Genomic DNA, 12021 nt, shown 5'->3' with positions numbered 1-12021 from the left:
AAACATACAATAACTAAAGCAAGCCAGTCAGCCAATTCATTCAAGTATCGCTACCTAAATGAACTGGCTGGGTAAGTTTCCTCAGCCTAAATACTGGCCAATAATATGAAATTCCAAGAAGAATCTGAGTGTAATTTCACACTAATCAGAACTCTGTTCATTACTAAGGATGTCTCTAATGCTTTAAATGAAAGAGGAACCTCTTGGCCCCTCAATTAGGTAGGTGAGGTGAGGTCTATAGTAAATGAGTGAAAATAACAAGGATTACAACTCTGATTGTCATTAGTCAGTCCTCCATATCCAAAGATTTCTTATCCATGGGTTCAAGCATCCACAGCTTAAAAATATTTTTAAAAATATAAATTCCAAACAGCAAACCTTGACTTAGCTGTTTTATGTAAGGGACAACATTTCACTGTGCTATGGTACTTAATGGGACTGGAGCATCCACAGATTTTGATATCCATGGTGGGTCCAGGACCCAAACCCTAGCAGATACCAAGGGCCCACTGTACACAAAACGGCAGCTTCCATGTCTACATGTGCTACTCAGGGCTGTTCCCCTTTTCTGACTAATCAGATCTGCAGAATTTCATATGGAATCTAAGATGGCAATTTGAATTCCCAAGAATCTCCACTAAAAAAAATAATAAGCAGGCTTCTACGACTTGACCTCTCGACCCTTGCCCATCTTGGCTGACCGTCCAGGGGGAAATACGATTAAGATGCTGTTGAAAAACATAATTGATGCATCTCTCAGGAAAAGCTGCCTGTCTTCTTATTTAAAGGAGGCAGTGGTTAAACCACTTTTTTAAAAAACCTTCCCTCGACCCCCTGGACAGAAACAACTATAGGCCAGTTTCGTTGTTACCATTTTTGAGCAAGGTGATCAAGAGAGCAGTTGCCAATCAGCTACAAGCAGTCTTGGAAGAAACTGATTTACTAGATCCATTTCAAACTGTATTTAGAGTGGGATATGGAGTTGAAACTGCCATGGTCGCCTTAGTCGATGATCTTCGTCTGGGCATCGACAGGGGGAGTGTGACCCTGTTGGTGCTCTTGGACCTCTCAGTGGCCTTCGATACCAATGACCACGTTATCCTTCTGGAACACCTGAGAGAGTTGGGGAATGGAGGCACTGTTCTACAGTAGTTCCACTCCTACGTCTCGGGTAGATGCCAGATGCTGATGCTGGGAGACAGCTGCTCATCTAAAAAAGAGCTAAAACCTGGCATCCCTCAGGGCGTCATCCTGTCTCTCATGCTGTTTAACATTTACATGAAGCCGCTGCACTCTCCATGAAAATGGGTTTTTACCACCAAAGCAATTTACAAGTATCTCCTCCCCAAGGGATCCTGCAGTCTGTTTGCAATGCATCACAGAATTACGTTGCATAGACACAACCTTATTCCAGTGCACCAACCTACTTAAGGAATTGCCTCCTTCCGTACAATCTGCCCCATACCCTCAGATCCTCCAGGAGGAATTTGTTACAGTCCCCAAAGACCAGATTGATGGCAACCTCCCAGAGGACTTTTTTCTGCGATCGCTCCCACTTTATGGAATGGCCTGCCAGATGAGATCCATCAAATTACCAACCTAGAGAGCTTCAAGAAAGCTGTCAAGATGGATCTCTTCCAGCAGGCCTTCCCAGAATAGAAACCGGCCATGTAACGCTCCCCCACAGACATGTATAAGTGAAGACTCGACCCACCATTATTTTATTATCATACTGTTTTTAGATTTTATCATTTGTAATTTTAATGCATAGAATTGTTTAATCCTTTTTTAAGGGGGGGGAATTGTATATATTGTATTTTTAAAAAAGGTTGTACGCCGCTTTGATTGTGGTAACAAAAAGCGGGATATAAATTAAAAGTTATTATTATTATTATTATTATTATTATTATTATTATTATTTATTACATGCACACACACACCTTCCAGCAGAAACTGTGCACATGAGAAACTGTTCCCTGGATTTGAAATTAGGCTCTGCTTCTTTTAACAGCATCCAGAATGGAAAAACCAGCAGTCAAAGTGCTTCCTACTCAGGCCTGCTAACTCCATGTTCTCAAACCAGTGGCAACTTACTTCAGAGACAAACACTTCACGAGGATCCTCTGACCAAAGTGCTCCTTGGGAACTTCTGGGATACTGCAGCGTTCCACTGCTTCATCCTGAGGAGAAAGAAGAAAAGATGACACCTGCACAATTATACACTCTTCATTAAAAACAGAGTCAGAGCTCATTGAAACAAAACAGGTCCTAACTGGAATGCCCTCATACAATAGGGTCTGCGCCTGCGCAGAGACTCCATTCGGGAGCTGAAAAGCTGAGCAGATTGGCGGTAGCCCCGGCCACTGCCAATCTAGCTCCTCCTTCAGTTCAAGTCCGCTGCAGAGACATAGCAGGGACCTGACTGAGGGGAGGTAGGGCAGGATTGTGTGAGGGCACAGATGACCACTCGAAGAAACACAGTTACAGGTAAGCAACCTGCTCTTCTTCTTCGTGGTCTCTGTGCCTCACACAATAGGGTGACTAGAAAGCTTACCTGTGGTAGGTTGAAGACAGAATAGCACGACCAAAGCTGGCATCCCGATGAGACCTGGAATCAATCCGGTAATGCGGGACGAACGTGGAAGGCTGGGACCACGTAGCTGCCTTGCAGACATATGGTAAAGGGACGCCTCTGAGAAAGGCAGCCAATGAAGCAATAGCCCTGGTTGAATGTGGGCGCACACCAACACGTAGAGGATGTTTGGCCAATTCATAGGCCAGAGCTATAGTCTGGGCAATCCACTTGGAGAACCTTTGAGAGGAAAGAGGGTTGCCCTTTCTGGATCCACCATAACAAACAAACAACTTGGTGGTCAACCTGAACTCAGCAGAACGTTGAACATAAAATGCCAACCACAGAGAACATTGAGAGTGTGCATGGTCTTTTCCAGAGGTGTACAAGGGTCTGGATAGAAGTTAGGCAGCACAATCTCTTGAGAAAGGTGGAAAAGGAAACCACCTTAGGGAGAAATGAAATGTCTGGCCGGAGGACTGTCTTGTCCTTGTGAAAGACCAAGAAGAACTCATCAGAGTGTAGTCAGCTCAGAAGCACGTCTGGCTGAGGTCATGGCAACAAGAAAAGACACCTTGAGTGTCAGCAGTTTAAGAGAGGCCAAGCCCATGGGCTCAAAGGGAGGTCTCGTGAGCTGTGTGAGCACAAAAGAAAGAGACCATGCCGGAGCCAGAAGAGGCAATAGGGGATATAAGTGATGGAGGCCTTTGAAGAATCTCTTCAAGGTCGGAGAGGTAAAGAGATGAGCTGATGCGGAACCAGGTGGTTGGTTGGCAACGATGGCCGAGAGATATACTTTGAGAGAAGAAAAGGCCAGTCCTTGGTTCCGCAGGTGAAGCAGGAACTCTAGGGCAGTAGAAAGACTCACATGAGAGGAAGGTTCGATCCGAGCTTCAGCAAAGGCACAAAAACGCTTCCACTTGTAGGAATAAGACTGCTTAGTGGAATTCTTTCTACTAGCCACCAAGACCCTTAGTTCAGGAGAGGTCAGGGTCTAATCCTCCAAGGACAAAATTGGGGGCATACTTAACAAATTTGCAGATGACACCAAACTAGGGGGAGTAGCTAATACCCCAGAGGACAGGATCAAAATTCAAGATGGCCTGAATAGACTAGAAAACTGGGCCAAAGCTAACAAAATGAAATTCAACATGGAGAAATGTAAGGTACTGCACTTAGGGCGGAAAAATGAAATGCACTGATATAGGATGGGGGACACCTGGCTGAATGAAACTACATGTGAAAGGGATCTGGGAGTCCAGGTAGACCACAAGTTGAACATGAGTCAACAGTGTAACGCAGCAGCTAAAAAGGCCAATGCAATTTTAGGCTGTATCAATAAAGGTATAGTGTCTAGATCAAGAGAAGTGTCACTTTATTCTGCGCTGGTCAGGCCCCACCTGGAATATTGTGTCCAGTTCTGGGCACCACAATTTAAAAAGGATGTGGAGAAACTGGAGCATGTCCAAAGGAGAGCAACTAAAATGGTGAAGGGTCTGGAAGCCATGCCCTACGAGGAGCGACTGAGGGAGCTGGGGATGTTTAGCCTGGAGAAGAGAAGGTTAAGAGGTGATATGATAGCCCTGTTTAAATATTTGAAGGGATATTGAGGAGAGAGCAAGCTTGTTTTCTGCTGCTTCAGAGACTAGGACACAGAACAAGGGATGCAAGCTACAGCAAAAGAGATTCCACCTCAACATTAGGAAGAACTTCCTGACAGTAAGGGCTGTCTGACAGTGGAACACACTCCCTTGGAGTGTAGTGGAATCTCCCTCCTTGGAGGTCTTTAAGCAGAGGCTGGATGGCCATCTGTCAGGGATGCTTTGATATGGATTTCCTGCATGGCAGGGGGTTGGACTGAATGACTCTTGCGGTCTCTTCCAACTCTATTATTCTATGATTCTATGTGGTTACCAACATCAATGTTGGAACAATCTGTGATGACGAGGTCGAAGCAGCTGAGGGGGCACTCGTCGCATTAGACTTATGCTTCTTTTTAGCTGTCACCGTTGTGCGTCGCCGACCTCTTTTTAGCTTTCTGAGTGGATTCTTCCTGGGAGATAGAGGGCACAACCTGAGTTTTCGCTGATTGAACCTTCTGGTTTGACCGACCAGCAGATGGCAGTTGGGACATTGATGCCAAAGCAAGTCGACGTCGAGGCAACAAGAAGCCCAGAGGGCGATGTCGAAGCTTTCTACGAAATCTTCAGAATCCATGGAAGTTTGGAGATTGGAATTTTGGGCAAGGGATCCAGTTGAAAAGCAGATTTTGGAGCAAGAATGCTCCTACAAAAAAGATTTGAGCTTCTGAGCCTTGTTACGGAGAGTCACCGGGGTGAAGGCCTTGCAATGTATGCATTTGTCAGTAACATGAGTCTCACCCAAGACAAAAAAAGGCACTTAGAGTGTCCAACATTAAAGGCGCGCTGACCAAGAGGAGCATTTTTTGCAAAGAGAAGTGGAGGCCATAAGAGGCCTACGAACGAGGAGCCCATCCGTGTTGAAGAAAAGAAAGCTCACTCTCCACAGAAAAATAAAATAAAAGGAAAAATAAAAGGAAATATAGTCTCCCGAAGGAGAACTCTACTAAGCTGAGGAGCAATCTGAAGGAGATGTTTCTCTTGCGGCTGACAAAAGAGAACTGAAGGATGAGCTAGATTGGCGGTACTGGGCATGCTCAGTGTATGGGAGTGGGCTGAGCTACTGCCAATCTGCTCAGCTTTTCAGCTTCCGAAGGAAGTCTCTGTGCAGGCGCAGACCCTATTGTGTGAAGCACAGAGACCACGAAGAAGAAGCAACTACAAATTTCCCCATTCTTATAAGCCATAATGGCATTTCCTGGATTATGCAGGATTCCATAGAAGGCAGGGGAGGAGAAATGAAGCTTCTTACCTCATCAGGAGCAGGGTAAAGGGCCAAGATCTCACTGTGCCGGTTCTTCTTGCGCAGCTCTTCATTGGTACGGTCAGTCTCTTCAATGGCAGTGCGCACCAAAAGCGAGCGTAACAAGAAGTCAGCTGCAGAGTTCTTTAAATCAAAGATGCTGGAAGCCCAGCTGCCTCGGGGTGTATCATCCAAGGAGGCAGAGCAGCGTTTCAGGTCATCCTAAGAACAACAGGGGGAACCTGCTATTAGGGCAAATGAGTAGTTTACAAATGTCTATAACAATACTTCTCAAGCTACATAATATGGAGGACTGGCAGTTTTTAATTTTTCAATGTGTCAGGGACTGGCACCATATTTATGCCCACTCAATACAACTGCTTCTTTCTTTTCTGAAAACTATCCAGTCTTCATGGCCTTCCTCCAGTCCCACTGGAGGGGTAGTTTTCTCCTACAGGCAGTCAGATTGGAGAAGATACATTTTTCAACTACATCTTCCAGAGTCTCCCACCTAGCATGGCCACAGAGAGATCCAGAGAGTAGGAATCCAGAAAAGCAAGTTTTTCAAGCTCTTTTGGCAACAGCGAGCCTCATGGAGAATCTAGCAAATGCATAACCAAGTGGTGAGCTAGATATTAACTAAACAAGTATTGTTTCCAGCTTGTAGATAGTTTAGCAGCTGGTTTAGGTTTCTCTTCCACTGCTAGTCGAGACTATATATACAGTACACTAAGGATGGGCAACTATGACTCTCTAAATATTGTTTGACTTCAGCTCCTAATTCCTCAACACTGGCAATGATGATTAGGGCTGACGGGAGTTACAGTCCAATACCCAGCACAGGTCCATAGCTGGTCATTTTTGATAAACAGTGAGGCAAAACAAATGGCATAAAAGCAGAAGGCCTCTGAGAGACAGCACTTCTTCACTGGCTAGTCTTGCTCCTCCTTCACTGGAGCTCCAGGTACCGATCCAGGTGGACAGATTTTCCTTTTCTCCCATACCTTTCTTTGCATTTTGTCACTTTATAATCTCAGATGTTGATCCAAAAGGAAAAACAATTAAAAGGTCACTTAAAATAAGTTTTAACATTGAGAACCACGTAAAGAAATTCCATAACTGAGGGCAGAACTTTTTCTTATTAGAATGCACAGTTATCACCCACATTCCAAGATACTAAAGGATAGACAAATTAAGAGAACATCTGAATTAATATAAAAGACTAGTTGCAATCTGCTTGTATTTTTGGTCACAATCTGGATATTTTCTTCATTCATACCCTGTTTTTCCTTCTAGAGAATTTCCTTCTATTTGGAGGCAAAAAGAACCCTGCTACTCCAACAGGACAGATGTACAAACCTGACTTACTGAATCCCCTTGACTGCTCCGCTCTTCTGCTACTTCATCAAGTTCAAAGACCTGCCTTGGCAACCCCTTCTGTCTGTCCCTTTGCCTCTCAATAGTGATGGCATTGTATATGGTGCTGAACCTTTGGTACCTAAATCAGGACAGGAAAACAACAACAGTGGGTGATATTAGTGCCAACAGAAACTCTAAGGCAGTGTGAATTCTGAAGGAATTTAACAAACACTCAGCTCTTTAAACGTGTTGTACAGCAGTGCTTTGTTGTTGTGTGCCTTCAAGTTGTTTCCGACTCATGGCAACCCTAAGGTGAAACTATCCTGAGGTTTTATTGGCAGGAGATGTTCAGGGGTTTGCCATGGCCTTCCCCTGAGGCTGAGACAGTGTGATTTGCTATCAGCAAGTTTGTTTGTTTTAAGTTGAGGTAGAGCACACCCTGGTGCAAGTAAGTGGTACCACTGCTATTGAACTCACCTTATGTGCACCATGGTGTGCATCATCTTGGTGTGGAAAATAACATCTGAGTGAGTGGTAGAAGGTAAACCACACAAATAAAATGTGAGAAGGTGAAATTGTCAGTAATCAGTTTCAAATACTACCCACTTCCTAGCTTCAACTGCACTTGGCAGTGCCAAAATAGGCTCCACTCAATGCACATGGTGGCCTGAGGTGGAGCAACAAAATGGTCTGTGCCCTCCTACAAACCCCGCAAAGGTGGCTATTTCCCAGTCAAGTTGTTTGATGTGAGGAAAAAAATAACCATATACGCCTCTCCCCACTCCTCTCAGGAAAAGAACAAAAAATTAAATTACAATTTGCTGCCTTTCATGACATTTAACATCTGATGCTTGAGAGATCTGCCTTGCTCAGGTTTGTGGTACAGCTACCCTTGGGGTCAAAGAAAAGAAATACACTATTTGGGAAAGGGCCACATGTTTATGGTTTTGCCAGACCAAGGGTCTCTACAAATAACTAAAATTGGAAACTATCCCAAAACCATTTTGCTGACTTCTCTGTGGATGCTGGGAGGAAGTTTTGGCACAGCCAGTCTAAGGGCCAAGAATGCATAGCTGAATGCATTCACTTTTTAGAAGGAGGACTGCTGTTTCTTTCTCTGCATGTCTTCCAAAAGAGCCTGGACAGTTACCTGCTGGGGATATTCTAACTGGAGATCCTGCATTGAGCAGGGAGTTGGACCCAATGACCTATGGAAAGCCTTCCAGGAACTCTGTAATTATAGGATGCAATGATTTAGGTTATAAAGGCATCAGCTTATATGACCAAACCTACAGGCCAAATGGAAAAATTCCTCCTAGTCTCTGTTCCACTGTGGCAACATACATGGTGGCCAAAACAAGTTTTGTGTCCTTCCCGACTAGCCCATTTTAACCATACCGTGGCCTATTAATAACTGATCCAGTCACTTGTTTGCTTTCTGCACAGGTGACTATTACTGATACGCTCCAGGCTCCTCTGAGAGGAGTCACCTTTTACACCATGTACTAGAAAGCAGAGATCTTGAAATGGATACTTAGGTGGGGCAGGAGCCCTATAAAATGTTTCTGATGCCATCCACACCGTGAATATAGCTTTTCCCCACTCTTGTTCAAAACATACTGAGATCAAGTGGACTCACCTACTTAGTAACGCAAGTCATCAGTCACAGGCTGTCGGGTGGAACCCTGAAATGTCTGCTGTGCAGAAGCCAAGGGCAATTTTGTCTGACAGAATGAACTCCACTTGAAAGACTCACAACAAGCAAGGCTTTTACCCAGAGCATTCAAGATGGTACATCAGAGGAAAAGAACTCTCCTCTGCCACTCTTAAAACAGTAATTTCCCACGTACTGAAAATACTGGTCTGTGTATGCTATCAAACAAATGCTACAAAATAAAAGACAACATAAATAATAAATAAAATCTTTATTTATATTTCCCGCCTCTCCCCATGGATCAAGGTGGGAGTACAACACATAAAATCAGCATTACAACAAGCACAAATGATCTAAAATTACATCAATTAATGAACAAGACAAATTCATAAAATTAACACAGTCCACACCTATATAAAATCAGTGGAAGATAGGGTATTACTGAGGTTCCATTATGGTGGATCAAATGGATAAGCCCACCAGAAGAGATCCATCTTAAGTGCTTTCTTAATAGCATCTAGGGTGTTGATACGACAGATCTCCTCCGGGAGGTTGTTCCAAAGTCTGGGGGCAGCAGCAGTAAATGTCCTGTCATAGGTCGATTTCAGTCTAATTTTTGGGTACTCTAGTAATATCTTTCCAGATGTTCTGAGTATGCAGGGCGGATTGTGTAGGGAGAGGCATACTTTCAAGTAACTTGGGCCTGAGCCATGTAGGGCTTTAAAGGTAATAACCAACACTTTGTATTAGGCCCGGAAGCTGATCGGTAGCCAGTGTAAATATTTTAATATCGGTGTGATATGTTCTAGATGTTTTAGTGATCAATCTGGCTGCAGCATTTTGAATCAATTGAAGCTTCTGGGTTTGGTACAAAGGTAGCCCCATGTAGAGTGCATTACAGAAATCTAAACGAGAAGTTACTAGCGCATGTACCACTGTTTCAAGGTCCTCCTGGGCCAGGTAGGGACACAGCTGGCGTATCAATCAAAGTTGGTGCCAAGCACTCCTGGATATCGCCTCCACCAGAGATGACAACTGTAATTTAGTGCAATCCTCAACTAATAGCAAACAAATTATTTCCATGTGCTTTAATGGAAATTCTGTAAGAAGAAGATTGTAGGATTTTGTGCCTCCTTTCTCAGCTTTTCTGACTCCTCCACTGTGAGGCTCTCAGATTTCTCTTCCCTTCAAATGGGAAACTGAAGGAGAATGAGAATGAGGAATAAAGCCATCTTGACATTCTGTTGCACCTGACTGTGCTTCATTCCTTTCTCACCTTCACCAATCAGGCAAGGTGCAGGAGGAGGAAAAGTGGCTGGTGACTCAGTTAGTACCTGCAGAAGTGGCTGATGGGGCTGCCAACTGAGTTTCTTCACCTGCTGGTTGCTGTCTCAAACAAGGCAAAATAAGAGCAAGACTTGGCCAGTGTTTGAAGACACAGTTCCTCAAAGTGTTGGCCAAGCTCCTTCCTCTAAAGCTCATTATCCCAATCAGGGCAAATGTGTGATGGGCAAACCTAAACACCATCTAAGGGCCCATTCACACTGCATTTTAACCTGGCTCCAATCCGATTTAAATGAGGGTCGTTCATACTTGTGCCGGGGTTTCATAACCCATATTGGGGGGTCATAGAACCATAGAGTTGGAAGAGATCACAAGGCCATCCAGTCCAGCCCCCTGCCATGCAGGAACTCTCAATCAAAGCATCCCTGACAGATGGCCATCCAGCCTCTGCTTAAAGACCTCCAAGGGAGGAGACTACACTACACTCCGAGGGAGTTTGTTCCACTGTCGAACAGCCCTTACTGTCAGGAAGTTCCTCCTAATGTTGAGGTGGAAATCTCTTTTCCTGTAGCTTGCATCCATTGTTCCACATTCTAGTCTCTGGAGCAGCAGAAAACAAACTTGCTCCCTCCTCAATATGACATCCCTTCAAATATTTAAACAGGGCTATCATATCACCTCTTAACCTTCTCTTCTCCAGGCTAAACATCCCCAGCTCCCTAAGTCATTCCTCACAGGACATGGTTTCCAGACCCTTCACCATTGCGCCGGGGTTTCATGACCTGAATTGGAGGGTCGGTCACACTTGCGCCGGGATTTTCTAAGCTGATTGGGGGGGTCATGGTGTAAATCCCCCTTAACGCAGGGTTTTATGCCATGGATTTTCTTGCGGTTCTTTTCAAAAGAACGGGGTTTTTTTGTCAAACTTGAAAGTCATTCCCATCTGATTCCTTCCTTGCTCCTCCTCTCCCTCAGCCACCCCCGTTCTTGCCTCCCTCCAGCCACCTCCATTCGCCACCCCTGACATTGCCTCCATTTGCCCCCTCCGTCCTTCTCCTTCCTCCTCTTCCTCTTTCTCCCTCCTTGGTCACCCTGATCTTGCCTCCATTTGCCCCCTCCGTCCTTCTTATTCCTCCTCTTCCTCCCTGCTCTGTCACCCTGATCTTGCCTCCATTTGCCCCCTCCGTCCTTCTCCTTCCTCCTCTTCCTCTTCCTCAGCCACCTCCACTCTTCCTCCCCTTCCTCCTCCCCCGCTTCTGCCAGGATCGTGGCATTTTATTTCATTACCAAATGTGAACGAAATCTTGGAGTAAAAAGCCACAATCGTGGCAAATCAATGCCATGGATAGACTCAATCCCGGCAATAAATGCCACGGAGAGATTCGATCGCGGCATTCCAGAGAAATAACCCAGTTCCCACACCAGGTTATTTCTCCAGTGCGAACGGGGCCACAGTGCCAGTACAAGGGGCTCTCCAAGTCTATCTGGACAGATAGGCAGAGTAGGCCAAATGACATCAGGGGATGGGTCTACAGAGGAGAGGCCTATCTCCTTGGCTGGCTTGTTCACTCCCAGGAATGGGGTCATGTGGAATCTAGTCCCAAGGGCAGCCCCGACTTAAATGGGACATAGTTAGCTAATAGTGTGAGTGTTGGAATGGGACCCTGGGGGGGACCAACGTTCAAATCCTCGCTCAACCATGGAAATGCACTGGGTGACTCTGAGCAATTCATAGAATCATAGAGTTGGAAGACACCACAAGGGCCAGCCATAGCTTGCATCCATTGTTCCGGGTCCTGTTCTCTGGAGCAGCAGAAAACAAGTTTGCTACCTCCTCAATATGACATCCCTTCAAATATTTAAACAGGGCTATCATATCACCTCTTAACCTTCTCTTCTCCACACTAAACATACCCAGTTCCCTAAGGCGTTCCTCATAGGGCATGGTTTCCAGACCCTTCACCATTTTAGTCGCCCTTCTTTGGACGCACTCCAGTTTCTCAATGTCCTTTTTGAATTTTGGTGCCCAGAACTGGACACACTATTCCAGGTGGAGCCTGACCAAAGCAGAATAGAGTGGTACTATTACTTCCCTTGATCTAGACACTATAGTTTTATTGATGCAGCCTAAAATTGCATTGGCCTTTTTAGCTGCCACATTGCACTGTTGACTCACGTACAACCTGTGGTCTACTTGGACTCCTAGATCCCTTTCACATGTAGTCTCCTTAAGCCAGGTGTCCCCCATCCTATATCTGTGCATTTCATT

The 12021-nt window shown here is 45.1% G+C and overlaps 1 protein-coding gene across 4 annotated transcripts in view; it reads right to left on the bottom strand.

The window, feature by feature from the left end:
• Window positions 1–12021, bottom strand: part of LOC149323499 (dedicator of cytokinesis protein 7-like) — a 167798-nt gene that overhangs the window by 105461 nt on the left and 50316 nt on the right. For 3 of the 4 annotated variants that reach the window (XR_016276060.1, XM_089489066.1, XM_089489067.1), the window contains exons 5-7: window positions 6815–6953; window positions 5465–5677; window positions 2095–2180 (exon numbers count right to left, since the gene is read on the bottom strand). Coding sequence is in view for 3 of the 4 variants with exons in the window: in XM_089489066.1 (XP_089345192.1) it covers window positions 2095–2180; window positions 5465–5677; window positions 6815–6953 (438 nt within the window). In the remaining variant the exon portion in view is untranslated. The remainder of the gene's footprint in view (window positions 1–2094; window positions 2181–5464; window positions 5678–6814; window positions 6954–12021) is intronic. The other variant, XM_089489068.1, reaches the window with a different exon arrangement.

This window comes from Sceloporus occidentalis, unplaced genomic scaffold, assembly GCF_023333645.1.
Source record: "Sceloporus occidentalis isolate IW3139 unplaced genomic scaffold, rSceOcc1.0.p SCAF_1, whole genome shotgun sequence".
NCBI classification, from domain to species: domain Eukaryota; kingdom Metazoa; phylum Chordata; class Lepidosauria; order Squamata; family Phrynosomatidae; genus Sceloporus; species Sceloporus occidentalis.
This window is presented reverse-complemented; position numbering and strand designations above follow the sequence as displayed.